The 27,789-nt window shown below is 39.4% G+C and overlaps 4 protein-coding genes and 1 long non-coding RNA gene across 14 annotated transcripts in view; 2 read left to right on the forward strand and 3 right to left on the reverse strand.

The window, feature by feature from the left end:
* Positions 1-1,315: 1,315 nt before the first annotated feature.
* Positions 1,316-4,761, reverse strand: LOC108879217 (glutamic acid-rich protein). Of its 6 annotated transcripts, XM_051072887.1 has the most exons (12): positions 4,678-4,761; positions 4,396-4,449; positions 4,273-4,299; positions 3,759-3,810; positions 3,592-3,627; positions 3,481-3,501; positions 3,208-3,246; positions 3,010-3,042; positions 2,891-2,905; positions 2,602-2,640; positions 2,464-2,496; positions 1,316-1,435 (listed from the first exon to the last, which is right to left on the reverse strand). In XM_051072887.1, the coding sequence occupies exons 4-12, from the start codon at positions 3,763-3,765 to the stop codon at positions 1,422-1,424; spliced, it is 237 nt and encodes a 78-aa protein (XP_050928844.1). In that variant the 5' UTR covers positions 3,766-3,810; positions 4,273-4,299; positions 4,396-4,449; positions 4,678-4,761; the 3' UTR covers positions 1,316-1,421. The 6 variants fall into 6 exon arrangements, with proteins under 6 accessions (XP_050928844.1, XP_050928843.1, XP_050928842.1 ...); XM_051072886.1 differs by lacking the exons at positions 4,273-4,299; positions 4,396-4,449; positions 4,678-4,761 and adding an exon at positions 3,355-3,390 and having other exon boundaries at positions 3,208-3,243; XM_051072885.1 differs by lacking the exons at positions 4,273-4,299; positions 4,396-4,449; positions 4,678-4,761 and adding an exon at positions 3,355-3,390.
* On the forward strand, positions 4,349-19,219 carry LOC127142804 (uncharacterized). The gene is made up of 5 exons (XR_007813871.1): positions 4,349-4,485; positions 9,499-9,706; positions 16,306-16,384; positions 17,503-17,564; positions 18,378-19,219. It is a non-coding gene; the product is annotated as an uncharacterized LOC127142804 (long non-coding RNA).
* pcyox1 (prenylcysteine oxidase 1) lies at positions 5,455-10,887 on the reverse strand. 3 transcript variants are annotated; one of them, XM_018670407.2, is made up of 7 exons: positions 10,587-10,887; positions 10,061-10,205; positions 9,468-9,674; positions 9,182-9,356; positions 8,844-9,055; positions 8,601-8,753; positions 5,455-8,459 (listed from the first exon to the last, which is right to left on the reverse strand). In XM_018670407.2, exons 2-7 carry the CDS (start codon positions 10,179-10,181, stop codon positions 7,789-7,791), a joined length of 1,539 nt encoding a protein of 512 aa, XP_018525923.1. In that variant the 5' UTR covers positions 10,182-10,205; positions 10,587-10,887; the 3' UTR covers positions 5,455-7,788. The 3 variants fall into 3 exon arrangements, with proteins under 3 accessions (XP_018525923.1, XP_018525921.1, XP_018525922.1); XM_018670405.2 differs by having other exon boundaries at positions 10,405-10,887; XM_018670406.2 differs by having other exon boundaries at positions 10,364-10,887.
* Positions 11,065-13,347, forward strand: fam136a (family with sequence similarity 136 member A). The gene is made up of 3 exons (XM_018670408.1): positions 11,065-11,334; positions 11,430-11,570; positions 12,480-13,347. The coding sequence occupies exons 1-3, from the start codon at positions 11,248-11,250 to the stop codon at positions 12,666-12,668; spliced, it is 417 nt and encodes a 138-aa protein (XP_018525924.1). The 5' UTR covers positions 11,065-11,247; the 3' UTR covers positions 12,669-13,347.
* Positions 17,943-27,789, reverse strand: part of gmcl1 (germ cell-less, spermatogenesis associated) — a 29,397-nt gene continuing 19,550 nt past the window's right edge. Inside the window, exons 17-19 of one of the 3 annotated variants that reach the window (XR_007813869.1) lie at positions 19,410-19,650; positions 18,508-18,598; positions 17,943-18,402 (exon numbers count right to left, since the gene is read on the reverse strand). The gene's annotated coding sequence lies outside the window, so the exon portion shown is untranslated. Of the gene's footprint in view, positions 18,403-18,507; positions 18,599-19,409; positions 19,651-27,789 lie in introns of those variants that run through there. The other 2 variants (XR_007813870.1, XR_007813868.1) reach the window with 2 other exon arrangements.

Below are 27,789 nucleotides of genomic sequence, written 5' to 3' on the forward strand. Positions count from 1 at the left end.
TTCTTAGCGATTCTAGTAACAGCGAGGATGGAAATCGCAAAAAATGTCCCATAGAAACGAGTGGGAAGTCATCGTGAAAACAGCGACATTACTTTGTTGTAGTTTAACATAGAAGCATAGTGGAATTTTTAAAAAGGTCACAAGACTTAAGACTTTTTGGGTTTTATTTAGCAGTTGCCCACGTGGGGATAGAGAATGATTTGTCTCTACCCCCCCCACCCCTTCCCTTGGGTGTCCCCAGTCACCATATCAAACAGTTTGTCAGCAATTGGTAACAACTCAGCAGTTGCTGGACAGAGGTAATGTAAGCTAACTCAAAATTTCTCCAAAAATTTTCTATTTGTTGAATTCATAATTTCTATCTGTATTGCATTCAACTAAATGTAAATTTCACTGTGTTTTCTGCTACAGTTGGTAATTATTCAGTCACATTAACCACACTAACCAGTTTGTCTTCACGACACAGTCATCTGAATAATTTACTGTGGTAGAAGAACTAATTGTAAACACTGGATGACCACCTGCAGAATGATATGAAAAAAATGCGGTTATTAGCATAAACAGCCAGCACACTTCTGGCAGGAAGTGACAAAGCCCTAACCGTTAAAGTTAATGGATAATCCACCACCCACTTCTTTAATTAGAATCTCCTGAGGCTCTACATTCTTCATCAGAGCAGAAATCATATCTTGGTTACTTGAATTTGAGAAATGTAACAGCAGAATGTCAACTAATGCAAAAACATGCTCTCAGACAAGACCTTGAATCTCCTGTTAAAACTTGATTGCAACATTCTTGATGGTTAAATGCTTTAGGCCTGCTTCAGCCTTGTTTTTCCAGTTCACCTTGTATCTGCTACTTCCCAGTTTGGTTTTTCTTTGGAATTTGCACCTGCCTTGACGACTGGGTTGCTCTAGCTTTCCTCTTTCTCCCTCGGCCTGAAAAACTGAATGAAAGGTTTTAAGTGAAGAGGATCAGGAGCCTAAAAACTGGAAGTTATCTAACTGGGTGGTTTTGGTGTTGAGCTGATCTGGTCTCTGTTTGAATGAAGGCAGACATGTTGCATGCCACCAGTGTGTGGTCATTTGGCTGCAGTACTAAATGCATTTCAGACCTATAGATGCTGTAGTTGCCTTAATTGTTTTATTTTCCCTTAGGTACCAAAGAAGAGGGTTTTTTTGTTTTTGTTTTTAATGCACATCAACATACTTTGGTCCACATTAGTGGATTAAAAAAACAAATGAAAATAAAAATGGGAAAATACTGGTGTTGAACTTTTATTTGAAACAGGTGAAAATGAAAGAAGACACACGGGTTATACATATAGGTGGGATAGATCCCTTTTTATTGACAGTAAGTTCAGTGGAGCTCAGGCACCGGGTGATGGGCGAGCACTGGGATTCACACGTCGCTGCGTTTTTTCACTCCAGTACATCTGAAATGCACGGACAGACAGGGAGGATTCCTTTACGCTAGCTTTACATTGCAAACTCACCACAATTCAGTAGTTTTCCAGGCCGAGTATATGAATCACATCTCTCGTAGGTTCTTCTAATATGACTCACTCCCCACCCTGCGCTTGCTCTGATGAATGATGACTGCACCAGTGTGCGATTTTACTGCTGTAAAGCACAAAGCGAGCCCCCAGAGGAGTAGGATTTACAACTAACTGCAGGTTGAATTTCTCTTTTTACACCAGAGCCTGAAGGTTTTTCCTTCTCAGTGTTGTGGCTTTTCTAACACACTAAATGAGAAATGTTACCTTCATCATTGCATCCACAACCTTAGATCAAAAGCATCTGATCAATTTTCAAACACTCCTTTCTGCATCTTTTAGGACAGGGACAGTGCATCCTTGGTCTTAAAATAACCAGAAGCCAATGATACAGTATAAATCAAGCACAATAAGCACCTGGGGACAGACGTCTCGGAGTGCCCTGGATTCTTGTCCTAGATTTATTCACATACGAGGAGGACCGTGTTCAAATAAACAACATCTTATTTTTGAGGTCAAGCAGTAAACTGATTGAAACTGTTTTCACTGTGGCAACTTCTTTTTTTTCTTTTTGACTGAATAAATTAAACCTGGAAAAAAAAATCTGTTCTAAAGCTTTCACAAGCCGGCGGGATGTAAATTTGTAATTGCTCTTGAGGGATTTTACTGTTTGCTTGATTTAGAAGCCAGACTATAAAGGTTTTGACACTATTTCAATCTAGCTGAGACTGGCTCTGACTGGCTCTGTGTGTTTTTCACTACCCAGCTGATTGCATAACCTACAATTTAACTTTCACTGGCTTGCTCAAAACAGTCCACCGCATCTTGCCTCAGCAGGTACTTTCAAGTTGGCCTCAAAAAATGTGAAACAACATCAGAATGATACTAGTAAACAAAAGGATACGCTGCATGTGGGTTTGTATGATAAAACCTTACTAATGTATGTGTGTGACATTTTAACTTTTTACCTTGTTCCTTGGTTGAATCCTGACTGACTTCATCTGTAAGGGAGAAATGAGAAAATGGAGAAATATAGCAGGGAGTTACAGGCATTATGGGATTCATTCATAAAGTGACTTTTCAGTAGCCATTTTACTTGATCTTACCCAAACTGCTCACAGTCTCTGTAACTGCTTCATGGTCCTCTGGGAAGATATGAAAATGTAGTTTGGTATGAAACAAAAAACAACTCTGATATTTGGCCAGACTGTTGTGTACTTTCTGTCTTCATTTAACTCTATTCTTCAAAAATAGTTGAACTAAAAGCCTGAAATCTGACTTGAACTTATGAATATGTGCATTTTTCAAAAAGGAAAATTCACATTTGTGGGTTACTGTATTATTCCAGGCTCATAATGTAGTATTTTACATGTGTTTGTTTTACTTTGCACTTACCCCGCCTCTGTCTCCCTGTAAAAAAAATAATCAGAGGACAGAAATTGATGATTAATAGAACGACTGAAATTAAAGCTTTAATGTGCTAGGAAAAAAAAGGATCACTATCACAATCTCACCATCTGCTTCCTCTGAGGAGTCAGACTCTGATTCTGTGGTGAACAGGGGAGGGAAGTTAGTCACAAAAAACTTGTGATATTTTACATGTTAGTGTACTTTGAGTTCTAGTCCTGCAGCCTGGCTCTTTTCAGGCCTTTTCTAAACTGTCCTTTGTTGCCATCTACAGGCTGATGTTTGAACTGTAAAACCTCTCTTACCCTCGTGAGCTGCAGCGTCTGAGTTGCCATCTCCCTCTGCTGGAGGAGGATTTCACAGTTATGTAATGTTGAATGTCAGGTAAGGAAAGAGCACATGTTGTCAGTTAAAGCAAGTTAGATGTGTTTTTTTTTTTTTTTTTAACACACCTGTGTTGTCATCCTCAGCTTTAACACACTCTTCCTCTGTTGGAAACGTTTTAACAGGTGATTCTGACACACAACACACAATCAATATGTGTGCAGGTGTTCATCATGTGATTGAGTATAACTTACCAGATTCATCCTGAGACGCCTCTGTAAGTGACAGATTCGAAAGATTGTATTACCAACTAAACCCAGATCAGCCTTTATTAGTTCTGAATGAAGTCATATAGTCCCTCTCACCAAGGTAGTGGCCCTCCTCATTCTGCTCCTCCGTAACTTGATGGGAAAAGGTGAAAAATTATTATTAGTGATGAAAGAGAAAACTGTTTTACATACTGTACATAACTGTACTGTGGTCATCTCACTTCAGTTTATTGTGGGCTTTGGACTCTGTGTTAGAAACTTACCATTCATCTGAGCAGCCTCGTTCTTTTGAGCAGCCTCAAACTCCTATCTGATCTGAAAAGACAGAGGTAAAATTACACAAAGTAACACTGAAACAAGAATGTTGGTTTGTGTAATGAGTTGTGTTGTTGTGTCTGAATAGGTGTTCTCAATATACACAGTATAGATATTGTTACATAAACATACAACTAAATACTATCACTATGAAAGGGCATGGTATGGTATTATATTGCATCGTATCATAAAGTAACACAATGTATCTTAATGTATCATATCAGAAATGAATGAATTAGAAGTTAAGTAAATTCTCAAATAGAAGTGTGTTGTAGGTGGCTTTAAAAAACAGTGAATCAGCCTGGTTCAGTCAGTCTCCCTGTGTCATTATGAAATAAAAGGCTACCACTCTTGCAGCCAGACTTGAGCATAAAATACATAAAACATAATAAACACAAAAAGCATTTATTGAAAATCAGTTTCAAAGTCAGCTGGAGTCTCAGTTGGACTTATGTACTATACCTATTTTCTGCAGTTCAGTTAGTCCATCTGCATGAAAAAAACAAGACATTTGGATTAAATTGCATTAGTTTTGAGGCATTTGAGTATCATCACTCTTAAATGATTATTATTATTGATTCTCACCATACTGAGCAACTTTTTCCTCTTTCTCTGCAGATTCCAGAGATGCTGAGAGAGCTAAATGTCATCATAAACACATCAGTCAGCCTTCAGGTAAATAAAGTTACTGAAAATCTAATGTAGTTTCTTTGTAAACAAGCATGAATTGTTTTCTTATAGAGGCACAGTCATACACATTATATCTAACAAGCAAAAGCCTCTGTCAAGGGGAGTCAACACATTTTCAGTTATGGTCATTTTCTGATTCCCTTAAAAATCACAAACATAAGTATTTATTCTTCTTACCAGTGTGAAATGCTGCCACAGCGAGGAAAACAAACACTGGCACTATAAATCTCATCTTGACTGCTGGTCTGTTGGTTGTGGAAGATTTTGGGTGTCACTCCAAACTCTGTGTTGTGTTGTTGTCATTTCACGGCCTCTTATATCTTCAGTCACATCACATGCTCTGCATGGACAGGCGGCTCTGGTACCATTGTCCCCCCCCTACCTGAGAGGACAGCTGGGTGGCACATCACCACACAGACGTATCCTTATTCAGACCATCAATGCCACCCATTGTTGGCTCCTCAGTCACATGGGCCTTTATTTGGGATGTTACTGTGTCTATTTGACTAAAAAAAATTGGAGTCCTTGCATCTGAGTTGAAAACAATGTTCATTTCCTTTTGGGACTGGAAATGGTGATTTCACCACACACCCATGGCTTATGAATGATGGGTCACAATGTGTCTCAGTAACACAATCCCTCATTAGTCATACATATCAAAGAGAGCCTGGTGTATCAGTCCTGAATCTGTCACAACAGGGCATATATTAAGGAAAAAAAAAGAATTTTAGATGAATATAGTAATAGTAAAGTGAAATTTAAGTGTGAAAGGGGAGAGAAAGAAATCAAAACTAGAAAACGTGTTTGATAAAGATTCCACTGTAAGGACAAGAGTAATAATTGTTTGCAAAAGTGTGATCTATATGAGTGTAATATGTGATGAGAAATGAGTCAAACATAATTACATTAGGCTAATTAGGCTCTGGAGCATATCAAATAAGAGTATGGAGCAGACAAGGTCTTATCACTTTATTGTGATTGTAAACACTTTCAAAGCATACAGTATGGTCTGTGAGGGTTCAGTATTGTTTGAAATCAAATGTGTTTTTATTTGAGCATAAGAATCCAGTCTAAATACTGCCCGATGTTGTTTGTTCATTTGGCATTTCCAAATGGACTTCAGGGTAAAACTGAAGAATTTCTAGCAATTAAAGTGCATGATTAAAATTCTCTCAACAATATGTCTTCATATATACTCATAACTTTTCAAAAATCTAGAAAAATACAAGAAAAGTATAAGTGTGTAGGAAACAATCAGCAAACTCTAGCAGTCTTCCCAAAGCAGCTAAAGAACATGACAGTAGTCCAAGTCGGGACAGTGTTTTTAAGCTACACAACATCAGATAAGTCACAGGTACATGACACCCCTCCATTTATTACAAAATGCATCAGCCTCATTGCACTTTGGTCCTAGTGGTCAGACTCTGATGGCAAGTTTCACATCAATAAAAACAACACAGGAAATCCCAGTGGACAAATGATTTTTAAAATTATAGGGAGACTTTAGATAATTTAATAAACACGTAAGCCAATTACTATGATAGCTTTAAGGCACCACAATAGTTTTAAATGGTCAATGCGATTAGACTCTCTCCAATTACGTTACATAATAGTATCAGTCTATTTTGATAGTAACAAAATACATTAATTTGTTAATACTTTTTTTAATATATAACATCCATATTATCGATTTTACAAAGAAAAGATCTTGGTGGCACAACTCTCTTACTGACAGCTGCCTGTACTCACAACAACATATACTGTACAGTACTGTGCTGAGGAGGTAGAGAGACTGAGAAAATCATCAGAAGACACATGAATTCATCAATAAAGGGACATCATCATATTAGTGAACACTATGCATGAATTTGGCTAAAGGGTAACAATGGTTGGTTTGTGTGTCACCAACAGGTTGATTTCTTAGCGCTACTTAGCTGTACCATGTTTATAACAACAAGAAAGCACATTAAAACAAAATCTAAAAATATGTTCAAGACACTCTTGAAGACGAGGGAGTGTAATTGGTCTACCCTGCAGTGCAGCGTGGTTCACAGTGATTTCAAAATTCAGCACAGTACAATGTAGCTCCACTGTTTTAGTGTGATTTGTGCTGCTGTTGCTGGTGATGCCTTCAGGTTTCAACACTGATAGAGATGAACTGTGGCTACTGTTAGACTGATGAAAACATTTCCCATTTAATACAACATTGGTCTTTTTTCCTTAGTTCTGGCCAACATTCCTATTGGTAAAAACCACATTGTACTCACCAAGATAAGCGCTGAGATCTTGGAAAGGAAAGACAATGCTGAAAAGAATTCAGATAGGGGCGATGGGGGGTGTATTTGGAAGGGAAAAAGAGAAACGGAAAACTATCCATAGTAGAGGATATCAGTTTACATGACTGCCTGGCTCAACTTTAAATATCTACATTTGAAGTAGATGCGTGCGACAGTTTTCCTGTAAAATGAGGATTATTACAGACGCGTCAGGAGCACTCAGTTATGGTTTTACATTACATCACATTTACATTTACTCACTTGGCAGAAGCTTTTATCCAAAGCGACTCTCAAGTGAGGGAGGGTCTTATCTAGAAAATAAGGTTTAACTGTCGCCTTGTTTCTGTGCCCTGTCAGACTTTGTAGTAATGTCACCTCGGCCTACGACTATTGATTATATTCATTGCCCAAATGAATATAACCCAAAAATATTAAATTTACTCCAGTGTGACAATGACACGTAGGAAAGCTGTAACCACTGACTTTGCTTGAAAACTAACTTAAATGATTAATCAATCATCAAATTGATTCTTTTTCAGCTGACTGATCCTTTAATAGACTAATGCCACAGCTCTCTCTTTCAGCAGTTACTTTGGTGAATACACTGTTATCTGACCTGGGAGAAATGATGACCAAAACTACAAAAATCAGACCCGAGTTGTAACAAAACAGAGCATAAGTTTAAAGAGACCAGAGCATCCCAGATACCTGAAAGAAAGTTGGGATTTGCCCTGACTGGAGAGTTATTACAGTGCAGCAGGCACGCCACTGAGCATCTGTGTGGGTATACAGAATACTGGACTTGATTGATAGAACAGTGGCAAGAAAAAGTAAGTGAACCTCCACCCTGTTTAATGGGTGTGTGTGCTTAGCTTAAGCACATTGTGTTTATCTATACTTGATGAAGATCAGGTCAAAAAAAAAACCCCAGGTAATTCCAAAGAGCTCAAGTACGTTTTCTTGCCACTGTATTTTATTGCTTTTGGCTTTCATCTCAAGTAGCTCTCACTTTTCAGAGTTCCCCTCTTAGTCGGGTGTGCAGGTCCTCCTGGTCGATCTTGCCGACCTGTTCGTGCCAGCGATGGTGCGCCAGCAGGGCCACGTTCCTGGCAGAGATGGCGCTCATCTCCATGGCGCTGGCCGCCCACTCCACAGCATTGAGGTAGTACAGCCGGTTGTGCAGGATGAAGGGAGGGGTCTTGCGATGCGGTGGGCGGTATGCGGGATAAGCCAGCCACCGGGTCTCAGACACTGAATCCCAAGAGAGGAAGATGTTCTTCAGCTGCTCTTGAGACAGCGGCTGCGGAGAGAACACCTTCCAGACTCTGGGGTGGCTGGCAGGGGGGCGTTTGTAATCAGTGGGGATGTGCACGGGGTCGATAGAGATCAGGCTTTGGACGACTGAGCCGTTGGAGTCAGTGGTTAAGATATCAGACACAGTGAACTCTGAGGCCGGCTCTGTGGTCCCAAGGTAGGACACGTTCAGCCGGCCGTGGACCACAGTTGACACTGTCTGGTGATACCGCCCGGGGTAGTGAGTCGGGATTGGCGGGGAGAAGCCTGAGAAGGTGATGTCAGACTTTCCCTGGTGAAGCGGCGTTGCTATTACCACAATGTCATACAGAGCGTGAGCTGAGCCCGAGTCCCCGACATAATTAACCTCATAGAAACTGGCAGTTGTGCCTGAAAATGAGAGGCAGAGGGAAGATGAAATATTTGAAATCTAAAGTGTGAACATACAAAGTGTGATCAACGACGACTCAAGGTGACTGCTTTGAAAGGGATGGAAAAGGTCAGTTCTATACCAAAAGATGTGAATGTTACCTGTCTTGGAGGGTCGAACCTTGACTGCAATAGAAGTCACTCTGGCAGGGATGAGCTCACTTTTACTGTGGTACAGCAGTCCTGAGCAAACTCTCTTATTGCCTCCATCCACTGCCCACAGGCCTGAATCTGCTCCTGCTAATGACACGGCCCCTAGAGGACACAATGTAAATATTAATTCTATTTTACAAGTTCAAACAACCTTTATTATTATATATGTGATAAAACAGTACAAAGTCTTACCCACAAAGCCGTGGATGCGGACACTTTGACCATAGTTGGCACGAGTGATGGGTGCAACAATATCGTTGAGGAAGATCTGTGAAAATCCTTCGCCTATCATGGTTTCTTCCAGAGTCTGATTCATCAGGGTAAGAAAACTATCACCACCCATGGCATGCAAGAGTCTGTCCACATTGGAGAATGAGTAGCCATACTGCTGATACTGGTAGATCCTGTGAATGACAGGATTTCCATGATCATTAAGATGCCGAGCACAACAAGAAACTGTCATATTCCTGAATCTCATGCTAAGACGATGGGATTTAGAAGTGATGACAAGTGCTCTTCTTCAACCTTACCTCATAAATTTGTCCAAAATACTCTCCACCCACATCTGCATCCGAAGAAAGTTGAACCCGTATCGCCAGAGCATGCGTAAGAAATTCACTATAAACCAGTCACTCTCCTCAAACACGAGCTCCTTTCCATCAAAGATGGCCATTTTAGAGGAGACATCTTTCCTTGTAGAAATACCTGAAAAACACAGAAAACATAATGAACTACACTGGACCACATACTAGTGACTATTTCAACTATTAATGTATTTGTGCTGAGTCTGTTTAATTTAGGATACACAGACAGTACCTAATTTTTCAATGAACTGCTTCATGTGCAGGTTCAAAGGATGGATCACTGAACCTCCCGTCTCATACTCATAATCCCCGATCTTCACTGTTGCCAGTCGCCCACCAACAGTGCCAGACTCAAACACATCGATCTTCACCCCGGGTCCAAACTCCTGTCGCAGGTAATACGCTGCTGCTGTGCCACCAATGCCCGCTCCGACCACAGCTTTAAAGAAGCAATGACAACAGATCAACAAAGTAAGTTTGCAAACTCAACTGGAGCTGTTCTCTTGAGATTGTTGTATGAATTCACGTGCACTCCACATTGTCTGCTTGTGTTATCATGGTAGCCAAAACCCATGAAGAAGTTTTTGGGCTGTCAAACCTCTACATCTACGGTGGAAAAAGTGTCTGTTATAACTGACAGAAACAAAACTTTAATGCATCCAGTGCAATAATATGATTGTAATGTGTAATAAGTGTCATTACACTAAATAATAACACATATTATAGTGTAATAAGTTTTGACGTTTAAAATAGAACCGTCTTGTCAGTTTAATGATGGAAACAGCAGAAGGTATAGAGGTGGCAGTCACAGTGGATAAAGCTTACCTATCTTTTTGGGCTGGTCTCTCAGCTCCGCGGCTGAGGCTAGACCTCTCCACCCAGTGTGCCAAAGCCCCAGGAACAACACTGCTCTCAGTGACAGGGTATGAAGACTCATTGTGGACATTTACAGCTCAGCACTAAGGAGCATCTATGCAGGAGAAATAATCAACAACGATCAGTTCAGTTAATAAGTTTCTATCAGTCTTGGTCAAAGGTTGCATTGATTTCAGGCTCACGCAAAGAATAACAAGGGAAATAGTGCCACAGACGAAGACAGCACTATCACGTCTGTCTAATGTGTTTTACCTTATAAAGACAACTTGATCAGGGTTACAATGTGGACTCACTATTTTAAAAGTCACTGTAAGAGGGCTGCCGTTGATCCCTGAAGTAGCCTTCACAGTCTTCACCGTCACACTTCAGTGCAAATAAAGTATAAAAACTCGCTAAAACTCCCAGTGGTGTGCTATAACAGACCACTGAACTGTTGATAAACACCACTAACACGCTGAAAGTGGAAATAACTCACTAAACTCGTTTCAGGATTGAACCATTTCGGGGCACCGTGAACGTTGCTAAATATTGGGACACACTTCCGGCAATGCTTACGTCTGTGTTTCAGAATAAAAGCCTCAAAAAGTTCATTTGGGGGTCAAATGAGACAAATATCCTCTCCTACACCTTTTCAGTTTTAATGACTTAACTTCACAAATTAGGATGCTGCGTGTAAAAATATGAAAAGTTTATAAAATATGATGCAGTGCAGTGGGTGGTCCTGATAAATAAAGATAAAGATTAAGATAAATAAATATAGAGAATAGTTAAAAAAGAAGAAAAAACAGACCAGCGACAGGCTATTATATGAGTTAGAGTGAGGACACTTCTCAATCCTGCATGGAAATGTCTTGGGAGTTTACTTTGAAGTCTGACCACACGAAACGGAAGAGGACATTTTTTTCTTCCAGAACCGGTTGCGGAAGAAAAGCGGAAGTGATGTAATAATCTCTCGTCTTGAACCATGCTTGAATGGAGGTGACCTTAGTTATTGTCAAATTGTAAAGTGAAGAGACTTGGAGACAGCTTCGGGGTGGACACAGCCGGTACATCGCGCCAGTCCGGTCCGCTTTAGATGCTGCTAAGCTTGACTTAAATATTTCTGAAGACTTTTTGAGTGAGCAGCACGAGCAGAGATGGCAGAGGCACATCAGGCACGCATGCAGACTGAGGTGGAAGAAATGGTCCAAAGCCTGGAGAGAGACCACATCCGTAAAATGCAGGTAGGCGTCTTATGTGTGGAAACGTGTTCTGTGCTCGCAGCTTTTCGTTTCTGCATCTGCGTCCACCTCATGTAACATATGCGGTCCTGCTGCAGGGTCGCATGTTCAAGTGCAGCGCAGACTGCTGTGATCGCTCCACGGACTCCATGTCTCAGGTGCATCAGTGCATCGAGAGGTGTCACACGCCGTTGGCCAAAGCTCAGGGACTGGTCACTTCAGAGCTGGAGAAGTTTCAGGTGAGAGACATGACACCTGTCCGCTGTCACCACTGAGGAAGTGATCATACTTCATCTATTATAAACGCCACACTGAATTATGTCATAGTCATTAAAAGGATCACGTTACAAATGGCCCAATTAAATAAAGAAATTATTGGGGAACTCATTTTATTTATTCACACGACTTAGTGTTTGTTGCTTTATTTCTTCATGTTTAACTAAAGTGCAATAATGAAATAACTCAGTTCAGGTTTCTCCTGAGCAATGTCCCTGAGGAGGAATAATCTTTTGGTTTACAGCCAGGAGATCGAAACAAAAAACACACACATTCAGTTACTAATGCATTTACAACATCACACACATGAGATCAGGTCTAGTCCAGATTTTATCAGCTTCTCATTAGCATCAGACACTGGACAAAACAGGCCTATTCATAGTTAACAGCCAGTGAATAAGAGAAGACTAGTCTACTATTTGACTGTTCTCTCTACTTTTTAAAAAATGTTCAATTAATTTGTCAGAGTAATCTCATTTAGAACCCATTTCCTTCTTACTTGCACTCGAGTGATCATTTTACTTATGACTTGCAGCTATTTTGTAATGTAACATAAACTGTAACAGACACAAGAAGTGTGAACCAAAGTACAGAGAGGTTTTCATAGAAATAAAGGGGAAAATAAAGAAACAATACAGTTTGGTGTTATTGTACCAATGTGTCTCAGTTTTGTACCATGTCTCAGAACTGTATTGTTTCTTTTGAAATCTAAGGTTTAGGACAGAATAAAGAAATGTTTACTTTTCAGCCTAATTTTAGTCTTAATGTTTATTCTGCTTTACTCCTGCAAATCTCTTAAACATGCTCATTGGGACTTCTCTCCTGGTCTTTAGTAAGTCTAAACCATGTTTTCTCTCCTGTGCCTCACTTAGGATCGCCTGACCAGATGCACGATGCACTGCAACGATAAGGCGAAGGATCTTTTTGACTCTGGCGCCAAGGAGCCAGCTGTTAGATCGCTGATGGACCGCTGCGTGGGCAGCTGTGTGGATGACCACGTTAACCTGATCCCCAGCATGACCAGAAGACTCAAAGAGAATTTGGACTCTATACAGCAGTGACAAGCAAGATGGATGGCTGTGGTCCATCCTGGAGAAAGCCTGGGCTCTTTACACGTGGTAAAGCAGTACAGGGTTAGTCGACTCAGCCAGTTTGACCAGTAAACAACTGAAGGATAAAGGGGCTAGAACACCATGAAAAGGCAGGGAGAGATGAAGGGTGGAGCTTTGTAAGCTGTTTTATAAACTGTGACTTTGAATTTTGGTGTTGTGGAGATTTAAAACTGCTCATTGTGAGACTTATTGTTGTCCTCTGTAATTTACAAACAGCAGCCATCTTGGAGAGTGGGAGTTTAAAGTTTTTGGCTTGTTAGATCACCTGCAGTGATACATCTGGTGTCACATTGATGTGTTTACAAAACAGCAGCACAAAAATGCTTCAAGTGTGCATTTTTAAAAATTGGTAAACTCACTCAGTACAAGTGAGTCACATTTCAAAATATACAGTACACCATGCAATGGACATGATTCAGATATGAATTCATTCATGCATAGTTTTGTATATGCTTTCTATTCAGCTCTTCTCAGCCATATTTAATCTCTGAAGTTCCTCGCCATCATAAGCCCCCTCATCCCATGTTCAATTTTTTTTTGTCATTTTATTGTCAGTTGTTCTTTGATTGTCTTACCTCTCACAGCGAGATGTGCTTATATAACTGAATTAAAAGTACTGTAAATGTAACTGGTGTTGGACTGCATTACTTCCATAATATCAACAAAATGAGCTCTGGTTATGATACTTTTGTTACATGCATTAATGACAGCAATATAAACTTCTCAGTTATACATGAATAATGGTACAAGACAGTAGCACAATAAGGTGGCAGCCTATTTTTATTCTCAAGCTCACGAAAAAAAGAGTTATCTGAAAGTGGTGCTCTAGCAGTTATTCCATGTTCCCCATACACCCATCTCCCTGAATGTTTTCATGCTTATGTCCAAATTATTTAATTTAATTTGTTACAAGACTTATGTAAACTTATGTCAACACTCTTTTTTTATAAAAAAAAAAAAAAAAAAACAGAATAGCTGTGCCATTTTTACGCCGTGACGTCAGTCGGTCTCGAACGCACCTTTTTGTTTGCGTATGACGTTATCGAAATGAGACCAGAGGACATATTCTCCACGTGGAAATCATCGTCATCACAGTTTGCCTACTGTTTGTGTTGTTTATGGTTGCCCAAATTGATTAAAGTAAGGAGGGAAAAGCAAGAAATTGTCCGAAAAATGGCCTCCAGCTTTCTACTGCGATGGGAGGAGTGGAGTCTGAGAGGCCTAATTCTTATGTATGCAGTGACCACAGGAGCCTGCTTATTAGCTTGGCTAATAAGTCACAAATAAAGGAGTTTCACCTTCAGATTTTCTGCACTGATTAAGCGTCTGGCGCATGGCTGTACGCTAGATCTTATACATCTCAGGCTTCTCTACGGATGAATTTTAACACCAATCAGAGACGGTTGCTAGGCGGACCAGAATGGGTTGGCCAATAAGCATTTTTCTGTTAACTGTCGCGACGCTTCTCTTCATTGGCCACGGCTTTGTGGGAGGAGCGCAGAGAGGCGGAGAAAGGAAGTCAGAAAACAGATTTAAAACACGTTTGGAGCGCTGCTTCTGTTTGCCAGTACTGTGAGAAAACGTCGTTACTGAAGAGGTCTGGGCGCTAAAACAAACTACGAAGCTGCTTTTTTGTGGAACACGAGTGAGACTGGACGCTGATCAGACCTGGGGCGCGAAGGTAAGGCAAACAGCGGCCAGCGTCAGCATTAGCCGCGAGCGTTAGCATTAGCATTGCCGAGTAATTTATTTCAATTCCATTCTCAGTTGTTTGGGTAAGAGTGTGTTTGTGTTTCTATGACCCCCGTTTGTATTTGTTTTCACTTTAGCGACATTTTGAGTCTCTGTCAGTTTTTGTTCCATCTTAGTCATTTTAACTCAGTTTGTGGTGGTTTATCATGTCGTTACCGGTTTGTGGCTATTTGTGGCCATTACTTGCAGACATTTTACTGCTTTTTTTGTAATTTTGTGCTCCAGCATGGTCATTTTAAGTCAGTTTTGGCGGATTATCGTGTCAATGTGATCATTTTGTGTCTATTTGTGGTGGTATTGCATCGTTTTGCATCTCTAGCTGGCCGTTGTACATTTACTTATGGTCAGCTTCTTTGTGGTTGTTTTGCATCATATTGCGTCTTTGTAGTTTTGTGCTTATTCCAGGTCATTTAACGTTTCTTTGTGGCCATTTTGTGTTTCAGTGTGGCAGTTAAGCATCTCATTGTGATCATTTTGTGACTAAGTTTTTGCCTCTTTGTCGTTTTTGTGTGTCTTGGCTTTTTGTCAGTCATCTGTCCATAGTCATCCACTGATCCCCTGTTGTGTATATTATTGATAACATATTTGTTTGTGGTGACTTGAAACTTTATTGAGAAAACTAAATTTCCTCCATAAGTTTTAAGTCTCAAGAGTAGGTCACAATGTATGAGGTATGACTATTAAATAACAACACTAATTCAGTAATACAATTTTAGTGAATATAAATATTTTCAATATCTTTCTTCTTCAGGATCAATACACCGCTGCATTTGGGTCTTCCACTGATCAAAGCAGTGTAGTAGGTCTTCTCTGGACAGTCCTCTCAGAACCCCTGTCGTTCTTTTGTTAACTTGCACCAGAGAAACCTGAACTGTGATTTGTTTTTTGGTCAGAAACTGCTTTACCAAGGGTGCAGTGTGAGCTGGCACGCAGAAGTTTTGGGACAACTTTGGCACACACTTTTGTCATGTTCAAATTTTCATGCAAAATTTGCCAAACTGTCTCTTTATCAATGGAGACCATTTCTTCATATCATCTTCATGGCTCTGTGGAATCGTTTTGTTCCAGTCTTTCTGTTATGTTCACAACTGCGCTTCTAACTAATGGAGGGAGAGTTAATCACTCTAAGTAATCACATACTTACTATTATATCTTCGTTTTGATTGAACAAAGATGTTTTTGTCTGCACAGTGTTGAATATTTCCCATGATTATAAATGAACATATCAGTCAGATTGACCTTATCAGAAACAAACTATTTCCTCTCCTCTCTGCTTTGGCAGCAGAAACACAGTGTTATTGTTTAAGTCCTTCATATTTAATTAGTTTAGTATTGAATATAATAATAACTGATTAATTGTGTCTATGCAATGTCAGAATATAGTGCTATTTATAATATTTTTTTAAAAACTCAAAATAGTTGTGAGTTAATTTCTGCCTGTGGACTGAAGTATAATTAAAATACCACAAGTTAAAACCCTGCTTTCAAAAATGTACTTAGGTGAAAGTTTTTATTTCGCAGTTCACAGTAATATACATGATTCCTCCAGTGATGAGCTGACAGCCAATTGATATAGAAATTTTAAGACAATCATTGTAATTAATTTTACCCAAATATTTATTGTAATTTATTTTTAAAGATGAGATGCTTTTTCTTGTCATATGTGACAGTAAAAAGCCCATTTTCTAACACACTCCTCTAATGTTTGTTAAATGCTCTGGCTCAGCTGTAATGTTGAATATTTATCTGTTTTAATGGTTGAACTGTTGATCAGGAATAGGTAGTAGAGTACTGAACTTTTTCTTTTGTATATTTCTCTTTTAATTTCCTCTAGGTGTCACTACTTCGTCCACGATCACAGAGTGTCTTCGTACATTGTAGAAGTTCTTTGAGACCAGGACTGAGGCCTCCAGGTAATTCACAAACAGCTTTACATCAACTATCCCACACAGAGCACTGACATTAAACTGTTTATGTTCAGTACTTGATCTGAAGTCTGAATATTTTGATTTGTCAAAATGATCTCACTCATAATTAAAGTTTATTTACATAGTTCATGAATGTACAGTTCAAAGAAAATGATTAATTTAAACATCAGCTCTCTCTGTCTCCCTCTCCTTTGCTCTCGCTCCTTCTCACTCTCTTGCCGTCGCTCTTCTAAGCTTGGCACACACTAACAGATTTTTAAAATCTTACCAGATTGCCTCTGGATTGATTGGCTATCGTAACGTATCGTATCATAATATTCATTGAGGTGGCTCCAATCGACTTTAGAGCAGGTCAGGGAGGGTAAAATCACTCTGAACACACCTCACACCACAGGACAATCTGACAAGATCGTCTTTAGAACCAACTGATAATCAGACCTTTGCTGACTTTGATCTGGAGGGGGGATTTGGGCTGATAATCTGCCTGATTATCTTTTGGTGTGTACCCCACTTAACTCTTTCTAATTCTTTCTGCCACTGTCACACGTTCTCACTACCTCTGTCTCCCCCTCTCTCACACTTTGTCTCTCTCCCTTTCCTCGTCTCTTTCCCCTTCTGTGTCTTATTCTGTCTCTCCCACTCTGTCTTTCTCCCTGTGTCTCATTCTCTCCATGTCCCCTCTGCCTTTCTGTCCCTCTGTGCCTCATTCTCTCTATCTCTCGCTCTCTTTGCCCCCCTGGTCTTTCTCATTAGAACAGTAAATCATAAAAATTCTTATTTTAATACTTATTCAGTCCAGTGTCACACTAGAAATAATGTCATTTTGCTTCATTTTGACTTCTATCAACCAAATTTTGTTCAAATTGTAACTGACTTTGGAGAAAAAAGCATTTCTATCCACTGCTGTTGTGTGAATATCAGGAGCAAATGTAACTCTTGGTCTAGTTCTGATTAGTCCACACTCTGATTGCTTTGTAGACGTGTCTTTTACTTCTCTATCTTTCGACAGTTTGAAGTCTAGATCCAGAAACACTCTGTGCTTTTATTTTGATGTGTTAAAAGTCATGTATTTATATTAAAGTTTGTTGTGTTTTTCTCCACAGGATTCAAACGTCAACCATTAAATCACAGAGAGAAGAGACAGTTGTGAAGACATTTCCAGAAGGTCAGTGTTAGTTTATTCTTTTCAGTGCGACTGTCATTATCTCAGCTGGAGTTTGACACAAATCTCCCATTTGGAACAAATACCAATGAATTAAAGCTGCTGTAACTTAGCAGTTTTAATTAGTACTAGTTAGTATTAAAAATATATTTGAAACTTAAACATAAGTATGACCATTAACAAAAAAGATATAATTAAAAACCCTTAAAGAATATCTGAATAATGAGTGTAAAACCTTTTAAAAGTTAAGTAAGAAACCATAACAAATGTGTATAAAACCTTAAAAAATACATTTTCAAAATGTTTAAAAATAAGTATAAAAATTGAAACAAGAAAAATGCAATAGAAATATTTGTATAAAATCAGTGTCAAAATAGAGAAATGCAAAAGTTTAGAGAGAAACTTTTTTTGACATCTTACTGTACTATGGCATGCAACGTAAGACAGACGAACAGTCTTAAAGAAGCCATCTTTGTTTTCCACAGACATACACATATTCACACTCTCACACCTGTACAATGTTTGTGGGTTATGTTACATTTTGTGTTTGGCATTTCTGCATTACAAAATCATTTTTGTGATATTAATTCAAAAACAGAGAAACTCAACTCAAAAGTTAACCTACAAAACTTTAATTCTGTTCTAGACAACATTTAACAAAGTACAGCAAAGATAATGACAGATGTTTAACCATTTTGAGACACCCTGTTTTATTCTCTCACCCCTCATTTAATGTAGTGATGAGCACATATGAGGATATGCTTATTTATGTCTTATTCATCTTTAAGATTTAACTACTTTTGTTGTCCTCTTCAGGTGCTGCGGTCTTCTCCTCCTCCTCCTGCAGAGAAAGAACACATTAATAACAGACACGGTCCAAAGCTTCAAGTCTCATTTTCTGACGGTCTTGGACGCCTTACTTAATATAAAGCTGTTTGTGAATTACCTGGAGGCCCCTGTCCATGTCTCAAAGAACTTCTTCATTGTACATAGACACTCTGCGATCGTGGATGATGTCTCGGACAAAGTGGTGACACCTGGAGGCGATCAAAGAGAAACATATGAAGGAAAATGATCAATACACTACTACCTATTAAACATTACAGCTAAACCAGAACATTTTCCAAACATTGGAGGACTGTTTCAGAAAATGAACCGTTGAATATCATCACCTACGACATTTTTTGACAATTTTTGAAAAATCTGGACCTGAAATTTTGCTCCAAACGATGACCCGCCGCCTGTCGCCAATATCAAAAATTGTGGTGTCAAGTTTTTCAAAGAATTCACTCAAAACCTGTCCAAATCCACTTCAAATGTAATAAAACATGCCCCTGAGTCATTTTTAGGTGAAAAATCTGGACCTGAAATTTTGACATTTTTCGCTCCAAACGATGACCCGCCGCCTTAAGCCTTATTATACTATGACATTTCTTGAGTTTTTGACATCTCATTATAATATATACTTTATTTTTTTAATGTTTTTGTATACTGTTTTACTATCACGAGACATTTTACTTCAATTACTCCAATAGTAGATTACTTTTACCATTACATAATAACTTTTCTTACTACATATTACTACTATGTTTACTATGTTTATAATCTTTACTGTTGCAAATTGCATCTAATAACACTTTGACTATTACATTTTGTTTCTGACATTACTAATTACTTTTACACTACTTGAGTTAATACAAATGACTTATACGTTATTCTTATATACTAGATTACTTCTATTATTACACTTTTCTGATTTACTGAATACTGAACATAAACAATCTAATGACAGTGCTCTGTGTTGGACAGTTGATGTTAAGTGTTAAGTGTAAACGGTTTGTGAATTACCTGGAGGCGTCTGTCCTGGTCTCAAAGAACTTCTTCATTGTATGAAGACCCTCTGTGGACTACATCTCTGTGATCGTCAACTTTTGCACATGCCTCTGCGAATCGACTGTGGACGTCTCCCACATCTTTAACAAGGTCTCTGCGATCATGGACCATGTCTCTACGATTGTGGACGATGTCTCTGCAACCATGGACAATGTCTCTGTGACCGTTGACGATGTTGTGAATGAAGTAGTGACATCTGGAGGAAATCAAAGAGAAACATATAAAGGAAAATTATCAATATACAACTAGGTATTCCTCATCAACAGTTTAACCATGAAAACGCAGATAAATAATCAACATTATAGCTGAGAGAACACATGCCCCTGAGTCATTTTTAGGTGAAAAATCTGGACCTGAAATTTTGACATTTTTCGCTCCAAACGATGACCCGCCGCCTGTCGCCGATATCAAAAATGGTGGTGTCAAGTTTTTCAAAGAATTCACTCAAAACCTGTCCAAATCCACTTCAAATGTAATAAAACATGCCCCTGAGTCATTTTTAGGTGAAAAATCTGGACCTGAAATTTTGACATTTTTCGCTCCAAACGATGACCCGCCGCCTGTCGCCGATATCAAAAATGGTGGTGTCAAGTTTTTCAAAGAATTCACTCAAAACCTGTCCAAATCCACTTCAAATGTAATAAAACATGCCCCTGAGTCATTTTTAGGTGAAAAATCTGGACCTGAAATTTTGACATTTTTCGCTCCAAACGATGACCCGCCGCCTGTCGCCGATATCAAAAATGGTGGTGTCAAGTTTTTCAAAGAATTCACTCAAAACCTGTCCAAATCCACTTCAAATGTAATAAAACATGCCCCTGAGTCATTTTTACATGCCCCTGAGTCATTTTTAGGTGAAAAATCTGGACCTGAAATTTTGACATTTTTCGCTCCAAACGATGACCCGCCGCCTGTCGCCGATATCAAAAATGGTGGTGTCAAGTTTTTCAAAGAATTCACTCAAAACCTGTCCAAATCCACTTCAAATGTAATAAAACATGCCCCTGAGTCATTTTTAGGTGAAAAATCTGGACCTGAAATTTTGACATTTTTCGCTCCAAACGATGACCCGCCGCCTGTCGCCGATATCAAAAATGGTGGTGTCAAGTTTTTCAAAGAATTCACTCAAAACCTGTCCAAATCCACTTCAAATGTAATAAAACATGCCCCCGAGTCATTTTTAGGTGAAAAATCTGGACCTGAAATTTTGACATTTTTCGCTCCAAACGATGACCCGCCGCCTGTCGCCGATATCAAAAATGGTGGTGTCAAGTTTTTCAAAGAATTCACTCAAAACCTGTCCAAATCCACTTCAAATGTAATAAAACATGCCCCTGAGTCATTTTTAGGTGAAAAATCTGGACCTGAAATTTTGACATTTTTCGCTCCAAACGATGACCCGCCGCCTGTCGCCGATATCAAAAATGGTGGTGTCAAGTTTTTCAAAGAATTCACTCAAAACCTGTCCAAATCCACTTCAAATGTAATAAAACATGCCCCCGAGTCATTTTTAGGTGAAAAATCTGGACCTGAAATTTTGACATTTTTCGCTCCAAACGATGACCCGCCGCCTGTCGCCGATATCAAAAATGGTGGTGTCAAGTTTTTCAAAGAATTCACTCAAAACCTGTCCAAATCCACTTCAAATGTAATAAAACATGCCCCTGAGTCATTTTTAGGTGAAAAATCTGGACCTGAAATTTTGACATTTTTCGCTCCAAACGATGACCCGCCGCCTGTCGCCGATATCAAAAATGGTGGTGTCAAGTTTTTCAAAGAATTCACTCAAAACCTGTCCAAATCCACTTCAAATGTAATAAAACATGCCCCCGAGTCATTTTTAGGTGAAAAATCTGGACCTGAAATTTTGACATTTTTCGCTCCAAACGATGACCCGCCGCCTGTCGCCGATATCAAAAATGGTGGTGTCAAGTTTTTCAAAGAATTCACTCAAAACCTGTCCAAATCCACTTCAAATGTAATAAAACATGCCCCCGAGTCATTTTTAGGTGAAAAATCTGGACCTGAAATTTTGACATTTTTCGCTCCAAACGATGACCCGCCGCCTGTCGCCGATATCAAAAATGGTGGTGTCAAGTTTTTCAAAGAATTCACTCAAAACCTGTCCAAATCCACTTCAAATGTAATAAAACATGCCCCGAGTCATTTTTAGGTGAAAAATCTGGACCTGAAATTTTGACATTTTTCGCTCCAAACGATGACCCGCCGCTGTCGCCGATATCAAAAATGGTGGTGTCAAGTTTTCAAAGAATTCACTCAAAACCTGTCCAAATCCACTTCAAATGTAATAAAACATGCCCCTGAGTCATTTTTAGGTGAAAAATCTGGACCTGAAATTTTGACATTTTCGCTCCAAACGATGACCCGCCGCCTGTCGCCGATATCAAAAAATTGTGGTGTCAGTTTTTCAAAGAATTCACTCAAACCTGTCCAAATCCACTTCAAATGTAATAAAACATGCCCTGAGTCATTTTTACATGCCCCTGAGTCATTTTTAGGTGAAAAATCTGGACCTGAAATTTTGACATTTTTCGCTCCAAACGATGACCGCCGCCTGTCGCCGATATCAAAAATGGTGGTGTCAAGTTTTTCAAAGAATTCACTCAAAACCTGTCCAAATCCACTTCAAATGTAATAAAACATGCCCCTGAGTCATTTTTAGGTGAAAAATCTGGACCTGAAATTTTGACATTTTTCGCTCCAAACGATGACCCGCCGCCTGTCGCCGATATCAAAAATGGTGGTGTCAAGTTTTTCAAAGAATTCACTCAAAACCTGTCCAAATCCACTTCAAATGTAATAAAACATGCCCCTGAGTCATTTTTAGGTGAAAAATCTGGACCTGAAATTTTGACATTTTTCGCTCCAAACGATGACCCGCCGCCTGTCGCCGATATCAAAAATGGTGGTGTCAAGTTTTTCAAAGAATTCACTCAAAACCTGTCCAAATCCACTTCAAATGTAATAAAACATGCCCCTGAGTCATTTTTAGGTGAAAAATCTGGACCTGAAATTTTGACATTTTTCGCTCCAAACGATGACCCGCCGCCTGTCGCCGATATCAAAAATGGTGGTGTCAAGTTTTTCAAAGAATTCACTCAAAACCTGTCCAAATCCACTTCAAATGTAATAAAACATGCCCCTGAGTCATTTTTACATGCCCTGAGTCATTTTTAGGTGAAAAATCTGGACCTGAAATTTTGACATTTTTCGCTCCAAACGATGACCCGCCGCCTGTCGCCGATATCAAAAATGGTGGTGTCAAGTTTTTCAAAGAATTCACTCAAAACCTGTCCAAATCCACTTCAAATGTAATAAGACATGCCCCTGAGTCATTTTTAGGTGAAAAATCTGGACCTGAAATTTTGACATTTTTCGCTCCAAACGATGACCCGCCGCCTGTCGCCGATATCAAAAATGGTGGTGTCAAGTTTTTCAAAGAATTCACTCAAAACCTGTCCAAATCCACTTCAAATGTAATAAAACATGCCCCTGAGTCATTTTTTAGGTGAAAAATCTGGACCTGAAATTTTGACATTTTTCGCTCCAAACGATGACCCGCCGCCTGTCGCCGATATCAAAAATGGTGGTGTCAAGTTTTTCAAAGAATTCACTCAAAACCTGTCCAAATCCACTTCAAATGTAATAAAACATGCCCCTGAGTCATTTTTAGGTGAAAAATCTGGACCTGAAATTTTGACATTTTTCGCTCCAAACGATGACCCGCCGCCTGTCGCCGATATCAAAAATGGTGGTGTCAAGTTTTTCAAAGAATTCACTCAAAACCTGTCCAAATCCACTTCAAATGTAATAAAACATGCCCCTGAGTCATTTTTAGGTGAAAATCTGGACCTGAAATTTTGACATTTTTCGCTCCAAACGATGACCCGCCGCCTGTCGCCGATATCAAAAATGGTGGTGGTCAAGTTTTTCAAAGAATTCACTCAAACCTGTCCAAATCCACTTCAAATGTAATAAACATGCCCTGAGTCATTTTTAGGTGAAAAATCTGGACCTGAAATTTTGACATTTTTCGCTCCAAACGATGACCCGCCGCTGTCGCCGATATCAAAAATGGTGGTGTCAAGTTTTTCAAAGAATTCACTCAAAACCTGTCCAAATCCACTTCAAATGTAATAAAACATGCCCCTGAGTCATTTTTAGGTGAAAAATCTGGACCTGAAATTTTGACATTTTCGCTCCAAACGATGACCCGCCGCCTGTCGCCGATATCAAAAATGGTGGTGTCAAGTTTTTCAAAGAATTCACTCAAAACCTGTCCAAATCCACTTCAAATGTAATAAAACATGCCCCTGAGTCATTTTTAGGTGAAAAATCTGGACCTGAAATTTTGACATTTTTCGCTCCAAACGATGACCGCCGCCTGTCGCCGATATCAAAAATGGTGGTGTCAAGTTTTTTCAAAGAATTCACTCAAAACCTGTCCAAATCCACTTCAAATGTAATAAGACATGCCCCTGAGTCATTTTTAGGTGAAAATCTGGACCTGAAATTTTGACATTTTTCGCTCCAAACGATGACCCGCCGCCTGTCGCCGATATCAAAAATGGTGGTGTCAAGTTTTTCAAAGAATTCACTCAAAACCTGTCCAAATCCACTTCAATGTAATAAAACATGCCCCTGAGTCATTTTTCAGGTGAAAAATCTGGACCTGAAATTTTGACATTTTTCGCTCCAAACGATGACCCGCCGCCTGTCGCCCGATATCAAAAATGGTGGTGTCAGTTTTTCAAAGAATTCACTCAAAACCTGTCCAAATCCACTTCAAATGTAATAAAACATGCCCCTGAGTCCATTTTTAGGTGAAAAATCTGGACCTGAAATTTTGACATTTTTCGCTCCAAACGATGACGCCGCCGCCTGTCGCCGATATCAAAAATGGTGGTGTCAAGTTTTTCAAAGAATTCACTCAAAACCTGTCCAAATCCACTTCAAATGTAATAAAACATGCCCCTGAGTCATTTTTAGGTGAAAAATCTGGACCTGAAATTTTGACATTTTTCGCTCCAAACGATGACCCGCGCCTGTCGCCATAGCAAAAAATGTGGTGTCAAGTTTTTCAAAGAATTCACTCAAAACCTGTCCAAATCCACTTCAAATGTATAAAACATGCCCCTGAGTCATTTTTAGGTGAAAAATCTGGAACTGAAATTTTGACATTTTTCACTCCAAACGATGACCGCCGCCTGTCGCGATAGCAAAAATGTGGTGTCAAGTTTTTCAAAGAATTCACTCAAAACCTGTCCAAATCCACTTCAAATGTAATAAACATGCCCTGAGTCATACATGCCCCTGAGTCATTTTTAGGTGAAAAATCTGGACCTGAAATTTTGACATTTTTCACTCCAAACGATGACCCGCCGCCTGTCGCCGATAGCAAAAAATGTGGTGTCAAGTTTTTCAAAGAATTCACTCAAAACCTGTCCAAATCCACTTCAAATGTCATAAAACATGCCCTGAGTCATTTTTAGGTGAAAAATCTGGACCTGAAATTTTGACATTTTTCACTCCAAACGATGACCCGCGCCTGTCGCCGATAGCAAAAAATGTGGTGTCAAGTTTTTCAAAGAATTCACTCAAAACCTGTCCAAATCCACTTCAAATGTATAAAACATGCCCCTGAGTCATTTTTAGGTGAAAAATCTGGACCTGAAATTTTGACATTTTTCACTCCAAACGATGACCCGCCGCCTGTCGCCGATAGCAAAAATGTGGTGTCAAGTTTTTCAAAGAATTCACTCAAAACCTGTCCAAATCCACTTCAAATGTCATAAAACATGCCCCTGAGTCATTTTTAGGTGAAAAATCTGGACCTGAAATTTTGACATTTTTCACTCCAAACGATGACCCGCCGCCTGTCGCCGATAGCAAAAAATGTGGTGTCAAGTTTTTCAAAGAATTCACTCAAAACCTGTCCAAATCCACTTCAAATGTCATAAAACATGCCCTGAGTCATTTTTAGGTGAAAAATCTGGACCTGAAATTTTGACATTTTTCACTCCAAACGATGACCGCCGCCTGTCGCCGATAGCAAAAAATGTGGTGTCAAGTTTTTCAAAGAATTCACTCAAAACCTGTCCAAATCCACTTCAAATGTCATAAACATGCCCTGAGTCATTTTTAGGTGAAAAATCTGGACCTGAAATTTTGACATTTTTCACTCCAAACGATGACCCGCCGCCTGTCGCCGATAGCAAAAAATGTGGTGTCAAGTTTTTCAAAGAATTCACTCAAAACCTGTCCAAATCCACTTCAAATGTCATAAAACATGCCCCAGCCCCTGAGTCATTTTAGGTGAAAAATCTGGACCTGAAATTTTGACATTTTTCACTCCAAACGATGACCCGCCGCCTGTCGCCGATAGCAAAAAATGTGGTGTCAAGTTTTTCAAAGAATTCACTCAAAACCTGTCCAAATCCACTTCAAATGTAATAAAACATGCCCCTGAGTCATTTTTAGGTGAAAAATCTGGACCTGAAATTTTGACATTTTTCACTCCAAACGATGACCCGCCGCCTGTCGCCGATAGCAAAAAATGTGGTGTCAAGTTTTTCAAAGAATTCACTCAAAACCTGTCCAAATCCACTTCAAATGTAATAAACATGCCCCTGAGTCATTTTTGAGTCATTTTTAGGTGAAAAATCTGGACCTGAAATTTTGACATTTTTCACTCCAAACGATGACCCGCCGCCTGTCGCCGATAGCAAAAAATGTGGTGTCAAGTTTTTCAAAGAATTCACTCAAAACCTGTCCAAATCCACTTCAAATGTCATAAAACATGCCCCTGAGTCATTTTAGGTGAAAAATCTGGACTGAAATTTTGACATTTTTCACTCCAAACGATGACCCGCCGCCTGTCGCCGATAGCAAAAAATGTGGTGTCAAGTTTTTCAAAGAATTCACTCAAAAACCTGTCCAAATCCACTTCAAATGTAATAAACATGCCCTGAGTCATTGTGAGTCATTTTTAGGTGAAAATCTGGACCTGAAATTTTGACATTTTTCACTCCAAACGATGACCCGCCGCCTGTCGCCGATAGCAAAAAATGTGGTGTCAAGTTTTTCAAAGAATTCACTCAAAACCTGTCCAAATCCACTTCAAATGTCATAAAACATGCCCCTGAGTCATTTTTAGGTGAAAAATCTGGACCTGAAATTTTGACATTTTTCACTCCAAACGATGACCCGCCGCCTGTCGCCGATAGCAAAAAATGTGGTGTCAAGTTTTTCAAAGAATTCACTCAAAACCTGTCCAAATCCACTTCAAATGTCATAAAACATGCCCCTGAGGTGAGTCATTTTTAGGTGAAAAATCTGGACCTGAAATTTTGACATTTTTCACTCCAAACGATGACCCGCCGCCTGTCGCCGATAGCAAAATGTGGTGTCAAGTTTTTCAAAGAATTCACTCAAAACCTGTCCAAATCCACTTCAAATGTCATAAAACATGCCCCTGAGTCATTTTTAGGTGAAAAATCTGGACCTGAAATTTTGACATTTTTCACTCCAAACGATGACCCGCCGCCTGTCGCCGATAGCAAAAATGTGGTGTCAAGTTTTTCAAAGAATTCACTCAAAACCTGTCCAAATCCACTTCAAATGTAATAAAACATGCCCTGAGTCATTTTTAGGGTGAAAATCTGGACCTGAAATTTTGACATTTTTCACTCCAAACGATGACCCGCCGCCTGTCGCCGATAGCAAAAAATGTGGTGTCAAGTTTTTCAAAGAATTCACTCAAAACCTGTCCAAATCCACTTCAAATGTCATAAAACATGCCCCTGAGTCATTTTTAGGTGAAAAATCTGGACCTGAAATTTTGACATTTTTCACTCCAAACGATGACCCGCCGCCTGTCGCCGATAGCAAAAAATGTGGTGTCAAGTTTTTCAAAGAATTCACTCAAAAAACCTGTCCAAATCCACTTCAAATGTCATAAAACATGCCCCTGAGTCATTTTTAGGTGAAAATCTGGACCTGAAATTTTGACATTTTTCACTCCAAACGATGACCCGCCCTGTCGCCGATAGCAAAAAATGTGGTGTCAAGTTTTTCAAAGAATTCACTCAAAACCTGTCCAAATCCACTTCAATGTCATAAAACATGCCCTGAGTCATTTTTAGGTGAAAAATCTGGACCTGAAATTTGACATTTTTCACTCCAAACGATGACCCGCCGCCTGTCGCCGATAGCAAAAATGTGGTGTCAAGTTTTTCAAAGAATTCACTCAAACCTGTCCAAATCCACTTCAAATGTAATAAAACATGCCCTGAGTCATTTTTAGGTGAAAAAT

This window comes from Lates calcarifer, linkage group LG9, assembly GCF_001640805.2.
Source record: "Lates calcarifer isolate ASB-BC8 linkage group LG9, TLL_Latcal_v3, whole genome shotgun sequence".
Lineage (NCBI taxonomy): Eukaryota > Metazoa > Chordata > Actinopteri > Centropomidae > Lates > Lates calcarifer.